Source organism: Sabethes cyaneus, chromosome 3 (genome assembly GCF_943734655.1).
Source record: "Sabethes cyaneus chromosome 3, idSabCyanKW18_F2, whole genome shotgun sequence".
In the NCBI taxonomy this organism is placed as follows: Eukaryota; Metazoa; Arthropoda; class Insecta; order Diptera; family Culicidae; genus Sabethes; species Sabethes cyaneus.
The window spans coordinates 51,572,133-51,599,906 of NC_071355.1; the positions used below are offsets into that span (position 1 = coordinate 51,572,133).

Below are 27,774 nucleotides of genomic sequence, written 5' to 3' on the forward strand. Positions count from 1 at the left end.
AAAAAACAAAAACAACTTGATAGTTTTACTTACCTACAATATGCACAGCTTATAGCAGTGGGGTTACCATTCGGAATGAGGCATTTGTTGGTTTTCTTCTGCTGTTGTGGATTCCATCTTTATGTCGCCGATTGTTTCCTTTTTCGTGCATATTCTCGATCCTGTCGCCCGTTAGTGCTAGTTGTTGTCTTTTTTCTTCGAAACTTCATCGTTTAAAGTTCATTTCCTGGAACTGAATAAGAAAAAAAAAGATGGTATATTATACCGTAATTCGGTTATGTTTGTAAATGTACAGATGGGATCTTTATTGGTTTAAATGTTTTATTTTTTTCGTTTGCTTTTGTTTCATAAATAATGTTTTTTTTTGTTTGTTTTCGTTTTTATACTCTCACTTTTTCATTTTATATATATTTATAATGTAATAAATGACTAAATGTTTTTCTTCCTTTTCTCGTGTCCAGCCATTGGGTCTGTCTGTGTTCAACTTTTTAGTTCATTCGAATATGCAACGTATTTTCCTATATTCTTATCCTAAGCTTTTGTCGATTTTGTGTCTGATTTCGGTTCAAAGAACTCGATGCAGGTAATAAGATTGATTATGTACAAAATTGAAAATTCTCTCTGTCCGCTAGCTAGCTTTATAGTTAAATAAGTTTTCCTCTATGTTGTTTCTGTTATACATCTTTAAGTCTTTTTTGGGCATTTTGTTGGTATGCTAATAATAATCGAAAATAAGTCTGGGCGCATATATAGGTTCTACCTGCGAGATGAATTTAAAGATATTTACCAAATGTCATACTGTGATTTAATTCCCTTTACAGCGAGCCACGGTTTCCAGTCTATTGTGAACAGTACTTCTTTTATAACCATCAATAAGAATTTTTATGTGCAATTGTCCGGTAACGGTTAAACACAAAAAAAAAACAAGTGCAATCATGCAAAAACTGTGCTTCAAGCCAAATAAGTTTAAATTTTGAATTATTTTAAAGTGTGAGATATAATTGTGCTCAATTTTTTTATTGAGACGAAAAAAAAGGAATATTTTAAGCTTACAGCAAGGCTCTTTCTCTCTATAGTAGTAGTATATTGTTATATTATAAACCAATAAGCATTAATCAGGTTGCTAGCCGCAATAGCATGAAGGTTATAAATTTGACCAAAATTTTTAATTAAAAACTGTAGACACGAAAGCGATTATAATTACAAAAACAAAATATAACATTATCCGGTCGTGTGTTCAATTTTGTATCGTATTAGTCTGCAGCTGGTATCAATCTGTTTTTTAGCTCACCCTACTCTTGATCCAGTCTATTAGACGAAACATAAATTTTCCTCGAAAATTATGCCAAATGGTTACGATATATCTTATTGCTTGATTATTTCTTGTTGTCATACATTGAATTTTGGTGTTTTTATTGGCTCCAACAGCGAGCTTTTTGTTTGAAGCGCGCAACTAGTCATGTTACATAGTAGAAGCAAAGACGTGCAAGAGAGACTACACATTTTCAACACCAAATGGGGAATCATAATTGATGACTACTTTTGACATAGATAACTAAAGAGCAAATACCTTAAATATGTAACATCGGAAAGCTTGTCGTTCCTAACAAAAACTAAGCGAAAATCGATTTTTTGGGTCGTTTTTTTTCGTTTTTTTCTGCTTACACTTATTCGCACAAAATAAGCGTTCATCACATTGAAGCAGTATATGCACCGCATGCAAACTGTACAGTGCACCATTAAGCAACGGTAGTCATTATAGATTTAATACCGTGTTCGGTATCACGGATCTGCAAAGCTATACAAGCAAAAGTCTTACCAAAATCACGTCGATAACTATAGCACGTCGGCGAAAGCTGCACATAAGACGATAGAGAACGTCGGTGACGAGAAATGGTTCAATCCAAAAATCTGTACCTTGATCACATGACCAGAATTTGTAGTCCCACTCATTGGTCTATAGTACGGTAGGGTCGACGGTGCGGCTCCGGAGTGTAGTGCATCCGGGTTCTAACGTGCTGTGGTGATCCAGGAACACTTTCCGAGCCTCGTCGCGGTGGCAGCGGGGGAGACGGCGAAGTAGAAGTAAACCTAAAAATTGGAAACCAAGAAACTTTGTTATAAATATGCACGAAGGAGGGATTACCGAAGGACTACTTGAGGTTGAGGTTTTACGAATGGCCGGATGGAGATGCCGAGAATATTTTGTATAAAGTTTTCTATCATTTTTTATTTCCAAAGTAATAGCAAATGACTTACCGATGATTAAGTACCGGTGATCCTGTTTGGCCAAGCTTTTCCAACTTCCGATGCAGTAACAGCGGAGATTGACCTCGGTTGAATCTGAAAGACATCCAATATGATTTACTGTTTTCTTCATGTTACCGAGGCGCAGTTTTCCTTTATTACCTTGGTGGAGGATCCGGGCTTCTGTGCCGCCGATCACTGCTCAGCATATGTACAGCTACCGTTGGAGGTATGGCAGATGGAATACCACTCGCCGAACTAGCAGCAAACGGATTGGAAGAACTCGCCCCGAAATTGTTCATAGGCGCCACCGTTGCTCCGTTACTAGCAACGAATGGATGCTGCTGCTGCTGCTGTTGCTGAAGCAAAGTATTCTGCAGGTGTTTCCCCTTCGGTCGCTTTTCGCCGGACGAGGCCAAATTTAACTTCACAAACGAAGCGAATCGTCTCTTGGCAAGATCTGTAATTGAGTTGAACCATCCTGCTTGTGTGAGGCATTTGGTTGAGGTCAATTGAACGAACACACACGAACGAACGTGGGTGTGCAATATCAAACCAGAAAGGGTGTGCAAAGTGAGGCAAATTGAAGCATGTACATCGTATACAAGCGCAGTTGGGATAATTTTGCGTGGCAGGAGCGGAATGTTTGGACAATGGAAATAAAAGCAGTGGCACAATGAAAAGGATGTAACAAAAGACAAATATTAACAAAAATAAACTAGGGTGAATAAGGCATGTGAAACGATTGCTATCTCCCGCATATAGCACCAAATATGCGAAAGTATATGAAATGCTAGCAAACACGTTCAAGCAAGATTGAGAAATTTCACTCACCTGAGTCTTCCTTATAAGTTTCACCATGGTTTATGCCACTTTGCATGGCTAACCCTGTGCTTCCGTACTCCGGTAACGTTTGACGTCCGTAAAGTTGGTGATTTTGGTATAGTCCGGCGTCTGGGTAACCGCTGTCGGTATCCGCACGGATTTCCCGTTGACTAGGTCCACTTGCATGCTGGCTTTTGGTTCGACTGAATGTATTGAAGAAATTACCTATTTTATGTTTTGGACTGCTTGTGTTAAGCTGTTGATATTGGTAAGTCGGGATATTGCTCGCGTCCGGTGGCACCACGTGCGGATAACCCATGTAACCTTCGCCGTGCAGTGCCGGATTTATCGGGTGATGTACTGTTTTATGAGACGGTAGTGGACTGCATTTAATTGGTATGCCACTAGCTTGTGCATGTTGGTAGAAGGGATTGGTTGACTGTTGTTCCTGTTGTTGTTGCTGTTGCTTATTTTCTCTCAACTGATTCTGCTGGTGGTAGAATCGTTGAAGAACTGAAAGAAATGGTTCGAATTAGCGAAACATTTTTGAAAAGTAGTCATATGATAATTACCTATGGGACTAGTGTTTCCTTGCAGGTGCCTATACTGCTGCTCGTCGTTAAGGTCGATCATCTTTCGATTGAGTAGAAGAGGTGACGCTGGGTTGCTGAAATCGGGCCGATTGCCATTTAACATCGAAGATCCGCCACCTCCATCCTCGCCAGGTAGTGGTGGTTTATAGGACTTTTGTTCTGATTTGCGATGCGAGAAAGGTGAGGTGGTGAAGTTTTTCAATAGGCTCTGTCCTAGGCTGCTCAACGTCGATTCCTTTTTCGGACTGCCATACACTAACAGTTCGGGGCCCGAATCATTGCTTCTCCGGGGGAAAAATGGCGACTGTTTGTACTTTCGAATTCCCTCGGGAGCAACGTTGCTGAAGTTACTACTATTACTAACTATCGCACTTTTGGGTTGTAATTTAAGATAGTGAGCCTGAGGTGTTTGCATTTGTGCTAGTTGCTGCGCTTGCAGGTGATGTGCGGGTGAGGGTGAGCGTAAGGAATCATAGGGTACTGTGGAAGACGAGGTAGTTGATGCCGCCGTCAAGCTGATACTGTTCAGTTTCGCTTGAAGTGTCTGCTGTGAGTCGATGTTGATTTTTTGCGGTTCGTACGGCTGACTGCGGCTGCTGTTGGTATGGTTTAGCGTATTGTTTGACTTGACCGGAATTGACGACGCAATTACGGTTTGCTTTTGCGGGCTAGACTGCGCCTGAACTGCTTCCGTCAGACTTTCGAAGGGTGTCGGTACTCTACGGAAATACACACGTATAAGTCTTTGTCGATCTAGTACATTTACACGTCACCGTTTTATTGAAATGGGTAGTAGTACCGTAATTAACTAACAAAATAAAAGCAATCTAAACTGTTAGTTTCATGCATCACTCATCGAACTACTGTATGTTAAAATAATGAATCTACACAAAGTACTAAAACTAAACAATTAAAAGGGATATTAAATTATACTTACTGATTAGAACTTAAAAATACTAAAGAAATAGTTACCTACAAATAAAAAAAATGTCAAAAATATGTCGGTGCGCTGAGTAACAACTGTTGGAGCTAAGATAAATGCACGTCAGGCAAAGATTGAGAACAAGTGGAGAGCAAGTAGAGAGAAAGAAAAGTTGCATCGATGCAAGCGTAAATTTTATTACAGCAGAGCAGACTGAGAAACCGCAAATCATCACTCTTATATTTGGTTTTATCTCAAGTATCCGAAAAAAAACTTTACCAAAGTACCTAGTTTTGAGTCACATTTTTCAAATATCGATTTTTGTGAAACGTGAAAATATTAAAAGGAACTTGTTTCCGTTTCCGTTGCAGTAGTTTAAGAAAAAAGAAATCCTACAAGCTTTCTAGTGGGAATCCGTACGACGAAGACAGATTCAGTAAAATGCATCTTTCACCATTTATATTCTATCACTAGATGCAATTCATTAATATCAACACACCACGCTATTACTAGAATGAGAGTTTGAAAACGTTGTAAATAGAATTTGGAATGGCTTCAGTTTTTATTGGATAGGATTTTGCAGGTAATTCGTATGGGATTTATGTTGAATTGGATTCGATTCGACTTTGCATTATATTTTGATAGGTTTTGGATCGGATGTGGATTCGGTTTGTATTCAATTGCGTTTAAATTGACTTCGGATAGAAATAGTTTCGGAATGGATAAGGCTTGTACTGTCGTGAATCGTATAATAGTCGCATTTTTTATGGAGTGTCGTATATAAATGAGACGGTTATGCGATTCACGGCAGTGTATAAATTGGATTGAGCTTGAATTGGATTTAGATCGAAGTTAAATGGCATTTGAATAAAATCTAGATTGAATTTGAATGGGTCCTAATCGGATTATTTGGATTGGATTTAAACTATATCAGGATTGGAAGAGTTTTGGAATAAAAGTTTTAGGGTTGGATTTGGATTAGACTAAATCTTGATTTGGATGATTGAAATTATTTCAAATAGATTTGAATATAGGATTTGAACAGAATTTAAATTAGATTAACCGTTATGTGTGCGACAGGGTACCCGGGTACCTTTTCAGTTTTAAAATAGTTATAACTCATTCAATTTAAAACATACGTCATTGAAATTTTGCGACATCGTAAAACTCGTTGATCTTAAGTAATTGAGGTTTTTTTGGTGCATATCCATGAAGGGGTTTAGCAATGAGAGTCACTTGAATTTTTTTAATACGTAGGAGGGCGACAAGGGTACCCGGGTACCCATGATTTGCTATCTTCATAACTTTAGTTATGTTGAACCGATTTGGATGAAACCAGTGGCATTTGATTCGTACATTTATCTAGTTTTGATTAGATAAAACAATTGGCCATCAAATGACAAGTAGTTCCCGGGAATCGGTAATTCCGGAGCAACATCCGGTAAAACGTGGGAAGCCGCATGTTTTGAAAGAATATTAGCTTTCAGTAAACCTATTAGCTTTGAACTTGACACTGTGGACCCTTTTTTCATCTAATTATATAAATTGGTGACTTTAGATCGCATTGGCCACTCCAGAATTTGGTTCCTGTAGGGATACAGATGGCGAGTTGGGTGCCTAATCCAATATTAGAATTGGTTTAGCGGATCTTTTAGATGTTTTGAACTGAAATGGTCAGTTTAGTACTGATTGATAATTTCGGAACTGGTTCCAAATGTATAACGGATGGTTCTACGTTTTGAACGGTTCTGATAATGCTAAGCATTATCTTGAATCCTGCGGTATCATCTGTGACCCCGTAGAAACCATTTTCGAAATAACCAATCAAAATACATCGAAATGTAAAAAATATCACCTACCGAACTAATTCCAAGAACTTTGATACCCATATTGCTAGGTTTTACCTCCAATCCTGGACTGGCCACCCATGACCCCACAGGAACCTACTCCGGAATGGCCAACCTGATTCATCTCATTATATGAAATAGTACATTGTATGAATTTTTAGAGTTTTTATATCCGCATGACTGATTTTCCTGCAATACAATCATTTCTCTTCCTCACAGCGGACACTCTGTCGGAATTCCGGATTTTCGGGCCCCGTATGTCTTTTAGTGGCCAAATAGCCAAATGATTCAAAACTAGATAAATAAACGAATCAAATGACACCTATTTCGTCGAAATCGGTTTAAAATTGTTGATGTTATAACAATATCAATTTTGGGTACCCGGGTACCCTTGTCGCCCTGCTAAAGGTGTTTTTTTTGTCGCACACATAACGGTTAAGATTGGGTTGGAATTTGATTGGATGAATTAGGATTATATTGTAAAGTGGGTTGGATTGTATTTAGATACGATTGGGACATGGTTTGGAATGGATTTAAATTATATTTTGATTGGACTAGAATTGATTCATTTTTTTTTTGATTGATTGATGTGTACACCTTGACTAGTGTCTGGATAGAATGAATTTGGATTAGAGTTAAATGTGGATTGAATATGTATATCCTATAGGATATTGTTTTTGAACTATAATAAATTAGTATGCGATTTGATTGGCATATGGATAGAAATTATAATGGATTTGGTTTAGATTAGGATGGGATTTCGATTTCGCATTTGGATTGAATTCAGATTAATAGATTTAAATTTGAATAGTTTTCCAACGGATATGGATTGAATCTAGATCAATTTGGAAGATTTGGAATATACAGTTTTGAATACGATGGATTTGAAATGAGCCTTTCAGCTTGCTTCTCAGGCGAGTAGCGATAGCATAGTTCATCTTCGCTTCCTGAAGTTATTCCCATTCGTAGCAATGATTTTTGTAGTGACATCCCTTGTCGTCGAGCCTTCCAGAGCGACACTCTTTCAAGCTGATCTTCGCTGCAGTTAACAACGTACGAAATAACCACCCCATGCACATATATTACCGAAACGTGCGAGGAATACGGACAAAGCTAGTCGAAATCTACCCAAACGATTTGGAAACACCGCACAATGGGCAAAAACCAGCTCGTAATCCCAAGAATTAGAAGCCGCTGGTTTGGAATCTTACACGATAGGTTTAATTAGATTTTACTACGTATTTAGGGGTGAATTGGGTAAAATGGACTATTCTTGCATTTCGCATAGTATGGAATGAATAAGATTTGTTTCTTCTGATGTTTTGACAACCTTTGAAAGCTATTTGAGTTCATTTCACTGGCGGCAAATAAGTCTTTGTACTGTTTAATTAGCTTTTATCATGATTTTTGGGGATAATAGAGCAAAATGGACCACTTTTCGAGGTCTGCACAGGTTGAAACCATCACCAATCGATTTTCTGCATTTGTTTTACATAGATATAGGTATCTTGTAAGATTCTAAACCAGCGGCTTCTAATTCTTGGGATTACGAGCTCGTTTTTGCCCATTGTGCACCGGGACGTACCAACCATGGTCCCTGTCCTGTCGCCCGCAGTTGAGCCATTCCTGCCAGCGTTCAGCAACTATTCTTGTGCGAATTTAGTGACCGGGAATTCGAAAACTTCTGGTCAGGCAAGCGCACTACCACCAATTTATATCCCACCATTGATTTGTCTCCCGTTTCTAAATTACTGTCAGCATGCGCGACGTTCAGTACGGCAAACTCCGCGGTTATTGCCAGAATGTAGGCGAAATGAACGCAAGTGTCTACGGCTCCAGTCCATATGAAATAATTGTTTTGGCCGAAACCTGGCTCCTCTTCGAATTAAATTATGGTGTCTTTTGCTGCAACCGGAGTGTGCACAACATTGGTAAATCAACGGGTGGCGATTTTTTAATAGCACTTTATCGCCAACTTAAAGCATCGGGTAAGGGACCGCGTGTTCTTAAGGCTCATATTGCATCGATTTCTGAGATTTCTTCGACTGCTTCCGTTCCTGACGATCTGCTCATTTTTGACTCACTTCAATCTTACGTGTATTGATTAGTGCGAACGCGGTAACCGCTACTTGTTCGTCAATCAGGATATTCTTCATCATCCACTGTTATTAGTTCCATTCATCCATCAAAATAACTGATGCGTCACTGTCCGTCTACTATAGTACAGTATTTCAAAGTATAAACCAGTATCAATTGGGAGTCAGCTTTGGATGAGAATGACGTAAATGAAGCTGCTTTGATCTTTGATCTTATTGATAGCCGCATAGCTCATCTACACAATTGTGTGGGCTAGTGCTTACAGGGACAAAGACTCAATCACTGTGAAACCTCTATCTGTTGGTCAACAAGCGCTATAAAAAGTTTAGTCGGCACTCGCACTGCTCCCGCAAATAATTAAACAACGTTCAGCATAGATAGAAACATCGTTCTAGAAATATGTAAGTGTTCAACGGAAATACGACAGTTCGACCATCAGCCATGCTCCTTGGAGACGACGCTACTACAAATTGGGATATGATCTGTCAACTGTACTCGCTTAATTTCTCCAGCATTAGGCAGCGTTCCCAATTTCGGTTATTCTCTCACTAATCTGACTATTGTAGACGTTATGATCAAGCTGACCGCTTTGAAGTTAAAAACTCAACCTCCAGTGAATCGGACGGTATACCTTCAAACTTTTTGATAAGCTGTATTGACGAAGGCAGGTAACCAAAACAGCTCCAATCCGACATTTATTTAGCTCATCGTTTAGCACAGATGTATTTCCTTCTGTCTGGAAATCCTCTTAATGCTTCCAGTACATAATAAAAGTAACAAAATAAACGTGGACAATTACAAAGACAACTCTGCTTTTATGTACATTATCGAAATTATTCGAGCTAGTTGTTATCGTGCCAATTTCTTCGTTTGTTCGGATTCATGACCAAGCGCTCAACGTCCACCAATCTACTAACACTCATTACGTTCTACGTAATGGATTGACAACCGTTCTAAGACAGACGTCATCTACACGAACCTCTCTGCTGCTTTGACAAGCTGAATCATCAAATTGCCGTCGCTAAACTGATCAAATTCAGCATTAATAGGCCGCTATGGTTTAAGTCGTAGCAGTCGAATAATCTCGTTTATGTAGGTATTCATCGACCGGTTCCTTTTGCCAGCTTTGCTTTTTCCGGAGTTTTACAAGGTAGCCATCTTGGACCATTGTCACGTCACGTTGACGTCAACATGAAACTTTTACTTGCTCGACCATAGCTGCATATGACCTGCCATACTAAATACCTTGGGACCTTGGCCTTTTTCTTTGTCTTCAAATGCTCTGCAACTGAAGGCAGGAAGCTGTTTAGTCTTCTAGGAGGACCGCTTCATCGTCCGTTATAACGTATGGAAACTTCATCAAATATTCGCGATAAAGCTCACGAGCGCATTTGGCCGTTGTATTCTGCGTATCATTACAACGTACGTACGTACGTACAGAAAGATCTGGTCTCCTTCATAATATTTATTTTACCTTCGCATCCACGTCGTTCCTCGGATCCGTTTTTGTTCCACTTTCCTTTTTCCTACTTAGCTGTTGTCAAACGAGTATCGGAAGCTTTCAAGACACTGTGAACAGTACTTGGAGGAAATCCAAGTCTTTTGGCCAGTTTTCTTATCGAGAGATCCCGATTTTCATTGCGACCGCACACGATTGTTTTTCGCACCTGCTCTTTTTTCGACGCCATTTCATGCTGAGCACTGGTAATATAAACAAATGTTATATTTTCAGGAAGATCAGACATACGTCCACCATTCTGCAAAATATTTCACTCATTGATGTTCTATTTCCGAAGCTGTTTGGAGGTGTCCAAATTTTGTTGCAAACATGCCTTAGAATGGGTTTAGATATAGTTCAAATAAGTATTGGATTGGATTTTGATTAAATTACCATTGGTTTTGGATTTGATTTGAATGAAATTCAGATTGGAATTGGATTTCAATTGAATTTAGAATTGATTTGGATTGGAATGAGTTGTAAATTGAACGGATTTCAATTGATCATTGAAGATATTTAGTTTTAAAGTGATAATAGCTCGTTTCTAGTGTACATTGAATCGTCCATATCATGTTCACAGATGATTATGGATTTGAAGTTGTTATTAATATTATTTAAAAAAAGGAAAGAGAAGACTTCTCATGTTTGAGCCACGCGGGCGAGAGAAGACATAAACAAACAAGAAATTGAATGATTAGATTAAACTGCTGAACAAAGGGTTTGGAGCAGAAACTGGACAGGCTTGGGTTTGTTTGTGTACTTTAGAACTCGTATACCATCGCTTTCTTGCGGAGGTGTACCTATATCGAGCACCACAGGACTACAGGATCTCCCTCTAGATCATTATCTAGAACCAATTCTGACTAGTTGGAGCTCTAAAATATTAGGTTCAATTCTTAATCAAGTCCAGATAATTTTCGGGTTGGAAACGTTTTGGACGAACCTTGGACACTTTCTGAAATTTTGATATTCGCTTGAAAGTTTGATATGTTTGATTAGAAGCCAGCTCGTTATTTGTTTTAACACCTGGCTACATTGTTATAACATAAATATCTTAATAGATAAACCGTCACGCTTAAACCGTTCTAGGGGTATAAGTTGGGACCATCATCATCATCATCATCATATAACTAACGCCAGAATCACGTTTTTATCACTCTAAAACCAGCTAGCTATCTTCACTGATTCATTGGATTTACCTTGGGTTTAGATAAAAAATTATTTTTACTATTTGAATTAATTAGGATTGAATCTGGGACTCATTTGGATTCGATGGGATTTGGATTGGAACAGGTTTGTGTTGTATTTTGAATTAGATGAATGTATATTAAATATGGATTAGATTTAAATGGTCTCCGGATTTTATTTAAATTTGGTTACAATTGGTTTTAAAGTGTACATGAATAGAACTGGAATTGAATACGATTTGGATTGGATCTAGAATTGGATTAATTTTTGAGTGGGATTAATCTGAATTAAATTTAAATGATTATTGGATTGGATTGATTCGCCATTTCGTTCATATTGGGATGAATTTGAATGGTTATAGGATTGAATTACAGTTTGATTTGGATTTGATTTAAATTGGATTGCATTTAGATTAGAATTAAATTGAATTGAATTGAATTTGGATTGGATTTAGATTATATAAGGTTATAATTGGATCTGGAGTTAGGGTCGTATTGGGCTTAGAACTGGATGCATTTTAATTGGATTTGATTTGGATTTATATCCGAATCAAATTGTATTTGGATTGGATTGAGTTTGAAATTGAATTGAGTTTGGATAAATTTGGATAGAATTTAAATTGTACTTGGACTAGATTTGGGATTGAATTTTAATTGATGTTCGGTAATTTGAAATGAATTCAGGTTGGTTTTGGATTATATTTGGATCGGATAAGATTTGTATAAGACAGAAATTCAGCCGTTACACAAGTGACTTCTCTCAGGATCCTTGAAACGTAGGAGCACCCCTTAGGAATATAATATTTGCATTTCCTGTGTCAGATAGTTGAACTACGTTCGATACATTAGTATCATTTGCACGAAAAATGCAGAGTAGAGAACTAAATCAAATGGTAACACTAAAACAGACTTTGCCGTCTCAAATTTTGCTTAACAAGGCCAGCAATTCTTAAGTCCCAATTAATTCTTGGTGTGATGATAATTACAAACACACTTTCATTTGAACTCGAAATGAATTTATCGAATGTCATTCGATACAGCCAGAATTCTACCTATCCACGTGCGTATAAGTTGGAAATTGATAATTGATTGGTACTTCATAACAAAGATTGAATCGAAATAATATAGGTAACGTATCGTTCACAAACGGAACTCGCAAATTGTCGTAGCGAATTTTTTTCAGCGGTGGTTGTTGGAGGTTTTGGGCGTTAGCGAAAGCTCAAGTTAATTTTGTTAGTGTTACAGAATAATCAACACTGTGAATGGTACCATTCGGCGAATGATTTGCAAAAACTATTAAACTGTGGCTCATCGAAAAGTCTGAGGTCATCTCAAAACGTAAATGCAAACGATTCACTCGCACAAGACGCATTAAATTCAAACCAAAATCAGTTGCAGCAAAGTTTAGTGGAGGAAAGATAAAAAAGAAGGGATCCTTTTATCATGCACATCGGGGAAACGATATAGAAACAAATTTGCCGTACCTATTTTGATCCGACGCCGATGAAGAAGGTCTCTGATTGCTGACGAAAGGCGGCGAGTTTCCAGAGGTATAGCCAGTGCAAAAACTGCTACCAGGTGTAGCTGAAACACTCCCGGAGGTAACCAGTTGCGGCACTGTTAGCTGAATATCGCAACTTATAGCAACATTACGGAACCAGTGTGCCATATCGGTGACGGTGTCTTGCTCTGCTCGCCGTAGAAAGGGATGTTTCAACAGATCTGGATACTTTGGTCGCGCCAAATAGTCCTTCTGTAGGCAGCACTGAATAAAGTCCCGAAATTCTGAACTGAAGGGTTGATCCTCAGGCAAACGGGGAGGTTGGGATGTAAGCACTTTGGTGAGAACTTCAAAATCTGTTTTGCAGTTAGGGTATGGAAATACGGCAGTGGCCAACTCGACCAGTGTGATGCCTAGTGACCAAACGTCGGCTCGAATGTCATACACAGATTTTGCAGGATCTATTCGTTCCGGCTAAAAGAAATTTTATTGTTGCCTAAGAGAGTACTAAGAAAATAAATAAACCATTTTACCGCCATATATGCCGCACACCCAGCTGATCTGGTTTTTGCATTCGAATCAACTAGTCGGCCGCTTATGCCGAAATCACAGAGCTTGATGTTGCCTTGTTCATCGATCAGTATGTTTGATGGTTTCACATCCCGATGGATCACACGATGTGTTTCTTTCAAGTATGCAAGTGCGTTAACCGTTGCCACAGTAACTTTACCTAGAATCTGTTCCGGGATTGGTTTTTTGTATTTCTTCTGCAGCTTATCGAAGCATGTAGTCATTAATTCCATGCAGATCCAAACGTCCGAATCCGTTATGAAGCAACCAAGGCATTTGACAATGTAGAGGCACTTTTCAGATTTCAGCACAACGTCTAGATCCATGATTATTCGTTTATTTTCCTCGTCGTTTCCGGTGCGACGCATTTGCTGCAAGAAAAATTACGATAACGGGCATCTATTGTATTAGGTTTAACAAAAAAAAAAACTCACCTTAACAGCGATTATTGCTCCACTTGGTTTGTGTCGCATCTTAACCACATGCCCGCTGGTTCCACTGCCCAGCTCACCTAGGTCTTGCATATCATTAAGGGTCGATTTGTAAATTTGATCATTAATCTTCAGCATGCCACTTTTATCGATTATCTTTTGAAACTTTTGCTCGGAATCACTTTTGCGGTTATTTGACGAGATCGGCAGAGACAGATCCAGGTTCACCCCTGAAAGGAAACGTTCTCGTTGTGAGTTCATAGCAAATCACCATCTTTGAAGTACGTAACAAGGTACTTCTTTAGCCAAGTCTATGTGAAGTTTGGAAGTTAGTTTATTTTCTATTTTTCGACAAAGCATTTCTGTTGAAGAACACCACTGAGTAGGTAGTTGTCAATTTTTAATTTCCGAAAACTAGTATTTTGGTATTTCCGCTTTAATCTAGCTGTACGTTAATAGTAACTAGGTATACAATGTGAGCATCATAAAAAACGTTAAGGTTTTTGAACAAAAATAACAAACACGAACAATAAAACCTGTCGCTAATCGTTCGATTTGAACAAAAGAGTGCATATTACTGAACGGAAATACTTACGTCCGCGATTGGAACCGATTCCTCCGCTTCCGCCTCGTTGAGCCCGGTCGAAGTTTAGAGTTGGAGGCGTTGGTGGTGTCCTTGGTTGTGGTTGTGGCTGCTGTACCTGTAGTTGGGCCTCTATCATGTTGATCCGATTGCCGATTGAACTTTGACCACTCGACATGATGTTCTCTTCCTAAAGGCCCGTTCGTTGCCTACACGGAAAATCCTGACACTTGAGCCTAGCTTACATGCACCCCAAGAACGACAGACCAACAGTACTGTTTCCTGATTTTTGCACAATTTGACAAACAGAAGACTTTAGGCATTCACTGGATGATGTCTGTATTGGTGGCGAAGGCCCACTGCAACACCGACCAAAACGGTGAGGCTCACCCTTTTCGATGTGCACCTCTTTTTCACTGCTGTCGCTAACAGTGTTGTTCCATTGCCGAACTATTTCTTTTGAGCGAAATATTCACTATCGGTGGCAAACTACAGCAACGATCCGGAAATGTTTCCTAGTTTTGCAACGGGATTGCCAGAGAAAACGCAGTGAAATATTCAATTCAATTTTTGCCTTCGACACTCGCACACCCCCGAATCGACAGCGATCGACACTTTTTCTAATGTTGAATGTTCTTTCTTTTACTCTGCGGCACGCACACCACTTTTAATGACGTTTTTATGTGAAATCGATGGCAGATCACAACCCAAAGCAAATGCGGGGTTCCATAGGCGAGAAAATATCCCTTTTTACGTGATGGTGTTCTACAGAAACAAGTGCGGCAAGATGAAATTTCCCTTATCGCATTTCGCTTATTGAGCTTGCTGACGTTTGCCGCACGCCCACATCGACGCGCGATATGTTGTTGCTGTTGATAGATTTTACATTGATTTTACACGTTTGTTTTTGTTTTCCCCCAGTTATACCCCGGTAAAAAACATACGTTTGAGTAAAACACGATAAGTTTGTGTAGCCTTTTGCACTGGGCTTAGCAAGTTCTATCGCTCAAATATGCGTCATTGATTAAGATCTGTTCACAAAAATTTATCATTGTGTTGCGACAGACGCTAAGAACACAATTGAAGATAGAATTATGAAAAGGGCGAATGTCGCAGGCGTAACAAATCCGAGTGAAGGTTGATTTTCTTATGCTGGTCCAGCAAAAAATAACTCTCACCCGTTTTGTTTACATTTGCGACATTCGCCCTTTTGTTAATTCTATCTCGAATTATAAATTTTTGTGGACATTTCTTTTGTCTTAAGCATAAAAACTGCTTTTGAAATCCCAGAAATCAATCATGAATCGGTTGCTAGCACCCCATCGACATCTAAAACGTCAGCGACAGCATTTCCGGGGCTCAAAATTTGACTGCGGGCCCAAATCAGACTGCTGGCAGTTGAGTGAAACGCAGTGCTGAATTGCTATCTCATTTTCGCACACACGAGATGTTGGCGGCGAGAACATGGTTGTCTGCCAGGGGCTTGGTTGCTAGCGTCACTATCTACACTCAAAATATTCTGCACATAACTAATGGTAAATTTCCATATGAAATTCCAGATGATTATTATGTGTCACATATAAGCACAATTCGCCCAGAAATACACATAATAATTATACGCATATGAATAGTACATGCAATTATACTCATAAAAAAATATACGCATATGAATAGTATGTGCAAAAGTTTCGCGTACACGGTAAAAAATTATCACGTTGAAGCGAAGTGATTTACCGTTGAATTCGCACTACTTGCCAAACATTACGATTCAAAATGAAAATTTATTGAAAATGAATCAACACAAAGTATGATGAAATCAACAGAAAATCACTTTAATTTCGAATGTGCTTTCTTTTGAACTCTTGAACTGTCAAATGGATAGAAAGGATTGTATGTTGATTTTTCGTAAAGCTGCTTTATTTATTACTCATCATAATTGAACAATTACATAATTACATAATTACATACATAATTACATACAAAACATAATACAAATAAAACCTCAATCGCTGATAGTAACCGGATTCCTGTGTTTAATACTCTGATGCCTAAATAAATTTGATCTCGGGTTGATTGCTGCTATCAATTCGGGGCCCGTGTGATCAATTCCGTAACCTGAAAACAGTTAGTAATTTATTAATTATGATCACAGGTATAATTTCGCCATACTTACACTCTAGAAGAGCAATAATTTAGAACGAAAACGTATTTTCTCCATTTGGGTTTCTAATTTTGCTTCCGATTGCTGCTTTCATGTTTCGCGATTTTTTGACATTTGTAAATTACGAAAAAAAATAATTGCAAATTCTATAGATATGCATTACAATTCGATGGTGATATCCAACGAATAGTTTTCAATAGCTAGTTTCTTGTTTAAAAATTTGAAAACTCTGCAAAATCAATACTAAATCACTTCGATTTGTAGTGCTGCACAATAAATGGATTTAAATGCAAGAACACTTAAAATCAGGGGCTTGCGATGGGTGCCATGTTTTTGTTGCCAACATCTCAGCACATTCCGACAAAGGTTGGCAGCAAATCTACCTGTCAGACGGGCGCTATTTCTTGCATTTTTTGAAATAGCGCCCTTCGTTAAGTGGACTGTCAAACACCGTTCGTTAAGATACGGATAGCACCCCGCTGCTTAAAATGGACGTGACGATTTTTTACCGTGTACCCATAAATTATAACTGTTTGGCATATAAAGTTCATTAACTGGGCACATTGCAAAAATCTATGTGTGGGACACATAGAAACTATACGAAAAGTTTTCTCAGTGTAGTTAAGCGTGAGGAAATTTTTTGTTAGAATGCATTTACGTCGCCGTATTAATCAGAAGAGAGGGACGCCAAAGAGAGGCTCTCAATGTTACTTAGCTCCTTTTGAAAAGATACGCGAGAGTTGTCTTTTACTGGACAAGCATAGGGAAAGAAACCCTCTCTCGGTTTGTTTACATTTTGTAGATTGGCCCTTTTAAAAAAGTTGGTCCTGAAATGTGCGCGAATTCTGAACCTTGTTCTGAACGTCCGGATTGTAAATAGAAAAATTGGAAAAATTAGATGGACCCCTGAATGATTTTTTGTACATTATTTTGGCCAACCCTTAAAAAAAATCCCTTTGTTTTTGTTTTCAAGAAGATGACGTTTTGAATCATTGATGATGATGATGATGATGTTTGTAATGGAACTGTCACTTTTTGTTTACATCACGCACGGTCGAAGGTTAATGGTCTACATGGTGGATAGGGTGTATGTAATATTGTACTGCGGGAGTCATTATTTTCAAAACGTAAAATTTAAAAGCTTTGCATCATATTTTAAAAAATAACACTATTTTTTAGCAACAGTTTGAGTGACGAAGTTTACAAGTTTAGTAAAGCGCGAATTAGCAATGGAACACGACTTGCAAGACGATTATATTGAAGAGGAAATGCTGCTGTTTGTCGATTTTGAAAAGTTTACGTCTCGAGACGAACTTATAGACCAGAACGTAAAGATAAAAGTCGTTGGAATAGAAACAGAAACCCCAATTATTCAAGTTAATAACGATCTCTACCAAGGTTCGTACGATTTTGCGCTGGGTACCAATGTGTTTCTAGAGGAAGACGCCGAAGCCAAAGCTAAAGCCGATCCTTTGTACAGCCCCGATCCTCCTAGAATATTCAAGTATTACGGACAAGGTAACAAAGTGCTGAAAATGCAACGAATATTTGTTACACCTAAAACGGAAGTTATCAATGTGAAACCTGAACCGGGCACCAGTCAAGAAGCGGAACAGTTGAGGGAGAGAGAGCGTTATCTGGTTACACGGACGTACGAAGAGGCGCTAAATCTACACCTTCCTGAGGGACAATACCCGCCGAGGCACATCGATCCGGAGAATAACGGCGAGAAAATTGTCCACCCGAAGACGACCTTGACGATGGCTAGTCGGAGTGACGATTATGGCGATGATGCCACCGATCCTGATTATGTTCCATAAGAGTAAAAAAATATTTCAAACTTAGGTTAGACGTAATTTAGATATTTACACGTATAAGTCCAAAATAGAAGTTTTGATAAAACCCTATGAGAATTGCATTCCGTTATTTTCTTATTTGTGCTAAACAGTGAACACAAAAGTTGGTTTTTAGTTTAAAATATAATTTGTAGAAAGTTTCTGTTACAAAGCCCGATTTGTCCGACGAGGTGTTTAAATTTGTCAAAATTTGAGAAAATAATTTTCAGAAGGGCGCGTAATCAACCCTTTTATATGTGAGAAACGCAGCTTCGCTCTATTATTTGGAACCAGACCTTCTGGTTTTATTCGATCTATTTGCAGCCTGGTTTTAATATTCAGGACAACTTCGGGTTTGCAATTAGGACCCTATTTTGTAAGTCACGTCGAGTGTCGCTTTGCTGACAGGTAAATTTTGCTATTTCATCCACTCTGTCGCTCTTAATCGAGTTTCAAAAATGTTTGAGGGGTGACTGAAGTTTTTGGAGCGTCTTAGTAGAATACGAAACCTGGAATTAAATAAAAATGTTTTCGAACTCGAAAACAGACACTGAGGAAGCCTCCAAGTTGTATCTGTCAAAAATAAATATACATAGTAGAATTAAATTGGATAAGTTTTCTTTGTATTTATTTTACTATCTGACCCGACAAACTTCGTATTGCCACAAATTAACCCTCTAATGGGTAAGACCGTCTCTAGACGGCCTTCACTTTTGGTGCTTCAGAGCCAAATACAAAATTGGTCTTGAATTGACAATATGAAAAATATGTTTAGAACATATTTCCTGACATTTTGATATTAATATCACAATATTTTGACCATGCGTTCAAAAGTTATCATCATTCAAAAACAAGAATTCCGAAAAATTCCGAAAAAAATTATGGTGCGAATATTTCCTTTTTTACTTTGAATCAAAAAGGGCATCTAGAGCAAAATGTTCGACTTGAATTTTTTTCTATGAGTAATTTACATGCAATTTTCCAATTTGGTGTTACATTTGAACTGGCAAAATATTTAGGTAGCGCGTTAGGCATGAAAAACGAAAAAGAGAAAAAGGACTGTTTCATACCTGGCGGTCTTCCAGATAAATATATTTCCATGAAAATCAACACTAGAGTTTCTTTTGAGTGTACTTTCATGATAAAGTAGTCATTTGCTTGATCGCATCGTTTTTACGATGTTGCCCGTTAGACGGTTAAATTGTGTTGTACATAAATCGTGAATCTCGGATAACTTTTGTCACAATCTCGAGTTTTGCAAGTTTCTGAGGAGCTCAACCTTAGATAATTCATTTCGGCAGTTACGTAACTATGAAAGCAAGGGTAGTTTAATATACAAATTTGGAATTTTTCCTCACAGTAAAGTGGGGGTTTGCTACAGTCGTTGCTCAGTCAGCTAAAATAAAGCGGATAGCACTTAAAGATTCGCCGTGATTGTATAACATTTTGCCGAACATCATTTCGCGAAAAAACTTACGCGAAATGTACCATTTCACGGAAAACTTTTTCGTGGAAAGTACCATTTCGCAGGTGTGATCCTCTCCTTACTCGCTATAGTTCGTGCTCGTTCGGACCCAACTAAAGGAAAGTAATAGAGGCCTTGGAAAACAATTAAATAACCCACTGAGGAGGTCCATTTGTATGGGAGCCCTCTTCTTGAAGGGAGAGGGGTCCTAATTCATCATAGAAAAAATTCTTGCCCCCGAAAATCCCCACATGCCAAATTTGGTTCCATTTGCATGCTTAGTTCTCGAGTTATGAGGAAATTTGTACACTGAAGTCGCTTTTTACGCGACTATTTTGAAATTTACGCGGTTTTTTACGCGAATTTCGGAGTTTACGCGGTTTTTTACGCGAATTTCGGGATTTACACGGTTTTTTACGCGAATTTCGGAATTTACGCGGGACGTATCCTTCGCGTAAAAAGCGACTTGAGTGTATTTCATTTGTATGGGAGCCCCCCCCCTCTTAAAAGGGGGAGGGGTCATAATTTACCATAGAAAAAATTTCTGTCCCTTAAAAGCCCCACATGCCAAATTTGGTTCCTTTTGCTTGATTAGTTTTCAAATTATGCAGAAATTTGTTTCATTTGTATGGGAGCCCCCCGCCCCCCTCTTAGGGGGGAGAGCGGTCTCTAACTAACATAAGAACCTTTGCTGGCTTGGCTTTATCAGTCTTGTTACCATCATCGGGCGCAGTCTGGCAACCAAGATATTGAAAGATTTCACCTGTTCCTCCTGAATATCGAATAAGTCAAAAATATATAGAATTACAAAAATAAATGATCAATTAGGCTGTGACTGTGAGCTCTTTCAATTTAAAAGAAATTGATTAAATCGATCTAGTGATTGTTGAGAAACATTGTCTGGTTTAATGTGGAACAGGCGCACATTCATAAAATCCAAATTTCAAAACTCTTTAGAATAAGTACAATTACAACGTTCATGGCAGCCTCACTTATTCTGAGTTAAGCACAGCCCGTGGCACAGCCCGACCAGACCGGGACTGCACATTCCATCACTGGGTAGATGATTAGTTTGTAGACAGCCAGCTCATTCTTCAAGTTCAGTTTGGATGCTCTGAACGTCATCGGGTATAAAGACCGGACGAGTAGGTATGTCTCAAAATTATCAACTAGTGTTGCATAAAGATGAGCTGTCTGTGGTCTGTCTAACCTGAGTCTGAGTTTAATTACCTCATCGGACCCACTGGATAAATCATCATATTTAGTAAGAGCAAATTTCGGCGATTTCAAATGGGGAATTTGTAATATTCCAAGCAAGAACAAGCCGGGTGCGTTGATTAAAATTTCCAGCTCTAGCGCAATTTAGTTCATAAGTTTTTTGACCATTATACGGTATACATCGAAAGATAACGTGTTCCCTCATTATCCTGTGAATGCCGAAGAGAGCCGCATTGGACTAGTGTTTCATTTAGTAGTGTCAGGACAGTTATGATGATGACTGGCTCCATCAATGTGTTGACTAGACCCCAACGGCCTCGATGACTTTTAGGTTGATCTAAGTTTATTTGTTTTCCTAGGTTTACTGACCTCTTTAACTTTCCTTCAGTTGGGTCCGAGCGAGTAAGAAGAGGATTACCCCTGCGAAATGGTACTTTCCACGAAAAAGTTTTCCGTGAAATGGTACAGTCCGCTTAAGGTTTTTCGCGAAATGGTATTAGGCGAAATATTGTACAATCACGGCGAATATGGCTATCCGCTTTCTGACTAAGCAATGAGAGGAGTTGTTTTCTACTTTACTGTGGGGAAAAATTCCAAATTTGTATATTAAACTACCCATTCCAGGTAAACAATAAGCATTGACATAAGCAGCAAATCAGCATGTCTGGCATTTTATACTGCACGTTGTTGTAGGTATATTAGCTTTTTGACTGCACAGGTGTTGTAAATTGGCATCCAAAATTCTATTCAAATTCTTCGTGTCGGTAATTAGCTGCAAATTAGCATTGTCAGCACTTTAAGAAGGTTAGCAGTGAAGTAGTTGTATATTTTGCCAAAATAGCAGTTAAGTAGCATTTAAGGCGATTTAAATACTTATTGGCTTGCATTTGATTAGCATTAGTGATGCTTATTGGTTACCTGGGATGCTTTCACAGTTACGTAACTGCCAAAATCATCGAAGGTTGAACTCCTCAGAAACTTGCAAAACTCGTCCTTCGAACCGTTTTATGACACGAGAAACCGTACAATTTGGGATTCTATACTTTTTACCGATGGCACAATGGGATAGATTCTTATTTTCGATATACTTGTGTAGAATTTTTTCGCGAACGAGCTGTTATTTCTACGTCATTGTTCAGATTTTTGCGCACTTGATGATAAGACTCACACAGTCACATAGTGTAAATAACGCACTTTGAATTTTCTTCATGCAAAATTTCAATCAATTTTACCCAACGGTTCAAAAGTTAGACCAATTTGAGTGTGTTGCAATTTTACCGTGGACACCCTTTACAGGCGCCAGCTTGAGTACCACTGAAGAGTGATCTCTTCGAAAATTCTTGGGACAGAGGAGATTGCCGCGTTAGAAAAATAAATATCCAGTCCAGAATGAAGTGGACTCCCGACCTTGAGATTCTAGACGGATAGTCCGGGGCTAAAAAGTTGTAGTGGTCGATCTCGAAGTTCTCTACCCAGGATTATTCCGTTATGGTTTCCACGCTACATGCCGAGCCACCAGAAAAGCCGTTGCCGTTGAGTCAGTTTGGCCAACTCAGATTGTAGAGAGATGGTTCCTTAGATTGTTCAGGACAGTAGGCCGTTATGATGGTGACGGGCACCCCAATGGTCTCGATGACTTTTAGGTTGAAGCTCAGCAACAGGTGGAGCTCAATGTGTTTGCTCCTCAGAGAGCAAGCTTTGCAATTAGCTATGGAGAGGGTACCTTTCCATGAACCGGCCAGAATTCTCTACGCATTGCAGTTAGATTGAGCACGACCAACGCTTTGCTGAAAATCGAAAACCTAACACTTGAAGAAAACCCAGAGAGCAAAATATAAACACGTCCGTACAGTGACAGTTATAAACACAGAATGCAATGAGAACCAATAGATGAAAGGAATGGTAGAAGAAAGTAATGAAATAAAAGGGTTTTATAATATCCCTAGGGCAAACGGCTGGATAATGCGGAATATAGACCCCATAGAGGTCGTTAGCCTCCTATCCAGCAACTCGTGGTACCAGCCGGAATACGACCAACCTTCGCGGAGATCGGGTAACCAACCCTGGTGGAAACTAAGGTCGTATACTAACCGGGAAAGAGGTATAGTGAGTCTCGGCACTATAAGAGGGCAGCCTCATCACGAGACTCGGTAGTGTTGCCCCAGTACGGCTACACACCTAAATTAAATTAAAACTAACAACATTCAAGTATATTCGGAGCGGAATATTCGGCATCGACCTAGGCGACGGAGCAAGGACGACGAATGGAGACCCGGTACTTGGAACTGCAGTTCGCTAAATTTCGCAGGTTGCGAGCGGGTGCTGATTGAACAGCTTGAACCCCGCAAACTCGGCATCGTAGCTCTGCAGGAAATCTGTCACAAAGGAGAGAAGGTATGGAAGATCCGTGGCGGAAAGGTTTGATGGGGAATGCCAACAAGCGGTGGAGGAGAAAAAAATGCTTGGAAAAATTATCTAAGTATTGCCACTAGAGCGAACCTGGCCAAATACCGACGAGCTAGGAACCAGTTGACCGGTACTGAGGAGAAAAAAGCACCAAAAGGAGGACAGAGATCGTGAAGAATTAGAGCAACTAATCCGAGCTAATGACACGCGCAAGTTTTATGAGAAGGTGAACCAAACTCGGAAGGGCTACGCACAGAAACCTGACACGTGTAGGGACGAGGGAGGGAATCTAATTACAAACGAGCGCGAGGTGGTCGACAGATGGAAGCAGTTCTTCGATGAACACTTCAATGACGAAGTCGCAGAAGGAGGCGGAACGGAAATTAACCTAGGAGCGCCCATGGAAGATAGTAATGTCCTAGCACCTGATCTCCAAGAAGTCAAACGAGAAATCGGGCTGCTGAAGACCAATAAAGCCGCTGGGAAGGACCGCCTACTGGCAGAGCTTTATAAGCACGGCGGAGAAACGCTAGCAAAGGGTCTACACTGGGTTGTTTCGAGGATTTGGGAGGAGGAAAAGCTACCGGAGGAATGGATGGAAGGAGTGGTTTGTCCCATCTACAAAAAAGGTGATCGGCTAGACTGCTGCAACTATCGTGGTATTACGCTGGTAAACGCCGCCTACAAGGTACTCTCCCAGATCCTGTTACGCTGGCTGTCACCGATAGCACAAGGTTTCGGAAGAAATTATCAGGCGGGTTTCATGGGGGCTCACGCAACCACGGAACAAATTTTTACTATCCAACAGATCTTGCAGAAATGTCAATGGTACAACGTGCCCACGCATCACATCTTTATTGATTTCAAAGCAGCATACGATACAGTCGATCGAGACAAGCTATGGCAGATAATGCACGAACGCGGTTTTCCGGACAAACTGACGCGACTAATCAGAGCTACATTGGATCGAGTGATGTGTTTCGTACGCATCTTTGGGACACTCTCGAGTCCCTTCGAGACGCGGCGATGGTTGAGACAAGGTGACGGTTTATCCTGCATGCTGTTCAACATCGCTCTTGAGGGGGTGATCCGACGAGCGGGCATCGAAACGAGAGGCACGATTTTTACCAAGGGTTGCCAACTTCTAGGCTTTGCAGATGACTTCGATATGCTGCGTACGATATTTGGTGGAGTACAAACTGAAAGCGGAGAGTGGCGGAGGCGTATGAACCACGAGCTACAGACACTGCTTGGGGAGACTCCCATCGTACATCTAGCGAAAGTTAGCAGGCTACGGCGGGCTGGACACGTCGTAAGGATGTCGGACGACAGTGCGACGAAAATAGTCCTCTTCAACAACCCCACCGGCACCAGGAACAGGGAGGCCCAACGTGCACGATGGCTCGACCAGGTCGAAAGCGATTTGCGACTTCTGAGACGACAAGGAAATTGGCGACGAGTGGCGCAAGACCGAGTTGAATGGAGACGAGTGCTTGAAACAGCACGAGCCACCCCGGGTCTATGCTGCTGAAGAAGAAGAAGAATATCCCTAGGGCCTAAGGCGGGCAAAATTATAATAATGTCGGGGGCAGGGCAAGACGTGTAGTGAAAAGAGTCTGAAATTAGTACGGAATGTTATTGAACCAGCACTTACTAGGTTTGTAGTTCGTTATTTTTTCCCAAACTAGGAAATCTGCGCGTGGAATTAAATTAGGGACTTGGATTTTTTTTGTTAGATTATAGTCACTTTAACAGCTTATGTCATTCGTGACTACTGCGGGGTTGGGATTTGAACCCGGGTCCTCGGCGTGAGAGGCGTGAATGCTGACCACTACACGCCGGGACTGACCCCATAGACTTGGACTTGCTGATGTCGTCGAGTAGTCGTTTATTTTAATATCTTCGGATAGAACCAATCTTTTAATATCAAAAGAATAATTTTTTATGAGAATATTTTGAATTATTGTAGTTTGTATTATTATTTAAATTGTCACATAAAACGGATGAGGTGCTGTTTAATACAAAACGTATACCATTTCATGTTTGGAATGAGATTTCGTTCGTTTCGGAAGTATTTTAAGAGTGAATGGCTTGGCCTGTTTTTTGTCATCTACCCATTGGTCCTCAAAGGAATGTGTGATAATAATCAGAATATAAACGATCCTCTAGCACAATTTACGAGGAAGCTTCTACATGTATATATTTAGACCAAGCAAGCTTTAGAGTTTGCTAAATTGTATATGTATATTTTGCTGCAATCAAATTTCAGCTGGAACACTCCACTTGCGTTACGTTAAATGTCGGTGGTTTTTCTTCCTGACAACTGAAAAACGTTTAAAATGAACTGAAACGATAAAAGAAACTGAAATGGGGTTTAAAAGAAACAGAAAGGCAAACGTAAACCCGTAAACAATTGAAATAAAACATTCCATTTGCAGGATTTTTACTTAAAATGCGTAAGACTTTTTCGATATTCCTTTATTGGGAGTTTGAATACAGTAAGTATATAATAAAAAGAGAGGAAACAGAAAGAAAGGTCTAACTTTATAATTACAAATTCTTATCGCGTTTCATTCTTCAGCTTGTTTAATCCTGGGCGAATGCAGTCGACGCGCGTGGGTATCGTTCGTTGGTTCGTTCGTTACTCCGCGTGCACATTTCAACTGTAGCTTACCATACCACATCCGCGTCCGACGGGTCCAACAAGCATCTCTCTTCCGTTTTTTGCGTTTTTTTATCAGCTTATGTGTGTACATAGTAGGGCATTTGCAGTTTTGCCTGACATCCTACACGCACAGATGTGTGGACAGCGAAAAATAGTTTTGTGGGTAGTTTTCTTGTTATCTTTTATCATATACATATACATGCTTGCGTACGTACGGTGAGCTCCAACAAGTTCACACACAGGAATACAGTGTACCGATTCATTCGTCACTCTGTCACTCACGTTTTTCTCTAGCTCACCTCAATTTATTATTAGCCAGTTTCCAATCGAAACGGATAATGCGATTGCCTTATTTGGCCACGGTTCTTGATTTGCCGTTAGATGACTATCTTTACTTTTTTTTACTTGCGTTTCTCGTTAAATTAATGCAATATACGGTTTACTCTAGTATAACACGATAAAATGAATAGAAAACGACGATACTTGTCTTGGTTATCAATGTATAATTTCGTTTCTTCGTGTTTTTGACGGCTGGGAATCGAGGGAATGGGAATTACTTTGCCTTCATTAGAGGCTGGAATTTTTTTTCGATATTTAGAATTGTTTTTCTTTTTACTCTTATCGATCTACTTGATAGATAGCTAAAATAGTAAGTCTGTATAAACTTTCGCTTAGTTTTGTAATGCTTTGTTTATATTATATTTATAAAGTTGTATCAATTTTACTTTTCTGTATATCATCACAATGAATAATATTCGTTTGAATGTTGGTTTTGCTTTATACTTAACGCTGGTTTGTTTCTGTTGTTCTCCTTTCCTTTTTAGTATCAAATCACTCCGATAGGCAGCACAAAAATTTTACAGTGTGTCATGAGGATTCTTTTTAGATGCAACTAATATTTTCTCTAGCGATTGATAATGTTTCTTTTTCTCATGGAATCTTAAAACGAATCTAAATACTGCACAAAATCTTCTTTTTTTTTGGAAAAATATACCTTGTTCGTTAAAAATAGGACTTCGAATCCCTTTTTACACCTTCATGTATGTAATTTTATATCATTTTGCGTAACCAACTGGAAATGTATCAATGAAATAGTCTGCTACATCAACACAGCGATAGCAAATGTGCGATAGCACAGTGTATACGTAATCTATCTAGAAGCTTTACCATAGTAATTTCATCGTGAAAGTTTGGAGGTTTGGGCAAGTTACACAAACAGTGCTATTTTTTTTAAATTACGCGTGTACTTACCGCCACACCAAAGGCTCGGTTCTAGAACAGTAAATCGGTGACACGTGTTCCCTGACTCCAGTTGACTGTTTGCTCGTCGGAAGCTGGTTTCAGATATTGTATGCTTTCGGGTTCACCCGGATCTCCGTTAACTAGCAGCAGTCCGTCAGTGCCATTGATCTGATGATGGAGTCGCTGCTGCTGCTGCTGCTGTTGCTGCTGGAGATGATGCAGACTGGTCCCATTGGAACCATGCTGACTGCCACCGTTACTCGGATGTATCAGATGTTGTTGATGATGGTGATGGTGCTGCTGCTGCTGCTGATGAGGGTGATACTCGTTGGCTGTTGTTGCATGACTGCTGCTGTTGCTGCTGGCAGTGCTACTACTGGCGGTGCTCGACGGCGATGGAGTCCGGGTCACACCCAGCTCGAAGTTTGTGTCTATGGCGGCCTTTACTGGGGTATAACTAGCAAAAGGAGCGGAGCCTAGA

General features: G+C 39.6%; 3 protein-coding genes across 11 annotated transcripts in view; 1 reads left to right on the forward strand and 2 right to left on the reverse strand.

Annotated features, from left to right (window-relative positions):
• Positions 1–1,817: 1,817 nt before the first annotated feature.
• LOC128741175 (dual specificity mitogen-activated protein kinase kinase hemipterous-like) lies at positions 1,818–14,899 on the reverse strand. The gene is made up of 9 exons (XM_053836793.1): positions 14,314–14,899; positions 13,722–13,948; positions 13,251–13,658; positions 12,701–13,191; positions 3,645–4,384; positions 3,082–3,585; positions 2,410–2,728; positions 2,260–2,343; positions 1,818–2,091 (listed from the first exon to the last, which is right to left on the reverse strand). The coding sequence occupies exons 1-9, from the start codon at positions 14,477–14,479 to the stop codon at positions 1,950–1,952; spliced, it is 3,081 nt and encodes a 1,026-aa protein (XP_053692768.1). The 5' UTR covers positions 14,480–14,899; the 3' UTR covers positions 1,818–1,949.
• Positions 14,900–17,560: 2,661 nt separating this feature from the next.
• On the forward strand, positions 17,561–18,337 carry LOC128743628 (uncharacterized). Its single transcript, XM_053840240.1, has one exon. It carries the CDS (start codon positions 17,692–17,694, stop codon positions 18,280–18,282), a length of 591 nt encoding a protein of 196 aa, XP_053696215.1. The 5' UTR covers positions 17,561–17,691; the 3' UTR covers positions 18,283–18,337.
• A 7,238-nt stretch (positions 18,338–25,575) lies between these two features.
• LOC128744122 (serine-rich adhesin for platelets) overlaps positions 25,576–27,774 on the reverse strand; it is a 139,300-nt gene continuing 137,101 nt past the window's right edge. For 7 of the 9 annotated variants that reach the window (XM_053840909.1, XM_053840914.1, XM_053840908.1 and 4 more), the window contains exon 6: positions 25,576–27,769. In XM_053840909.1, the coding sequence (XP_053696884.1) occupies positions 27,324–27,769 (446 nt within the window). In that variant the 3' untranslated portion in view covers positions 25,576–27,323. The remainder of the gene's footprint in view (positions 27,770–27,774) is intronic. The other 2 variants (XM_053840915.1, XM_053840916.1) reach the window with 2 other exon arrangements.

What these genes read in the sequence shown, in the direction of transcription:
- LOC128741175 (XM_053836793.1), bottom strand. Translation starts at nt 14,479, where the DNA reads ATGTCGAGTGGTCAAAGTTCAATCGGCAATCGGATCAACATGATAGAG. An exon ending in AATCGGTTCCAATCGCGGAC is followed by an intron (nt 13,949 to 14,313) that starts GTAAGTATTTCC and finishes GTTTCCTTTCAG; the next exon opens with GGGTGAACCTGGATCTGTCT. An exon ending in GGTGTGCGGCATATATGGCG is followed by an intron (nt 13,192 to 13,250) that starts GTAAAATGGTTT and finishes AATTTCTTTTAG; the next exon opens with CCGGAACGAATAGATCCTGC.
- LOC128743628 (XM_053840240.1), top strand. Translation starts at nt 17,692, where the DNA reads ATGGAACACGACTTGCAAGACGATTATATTGAAGAGGAAATGCTGCTG.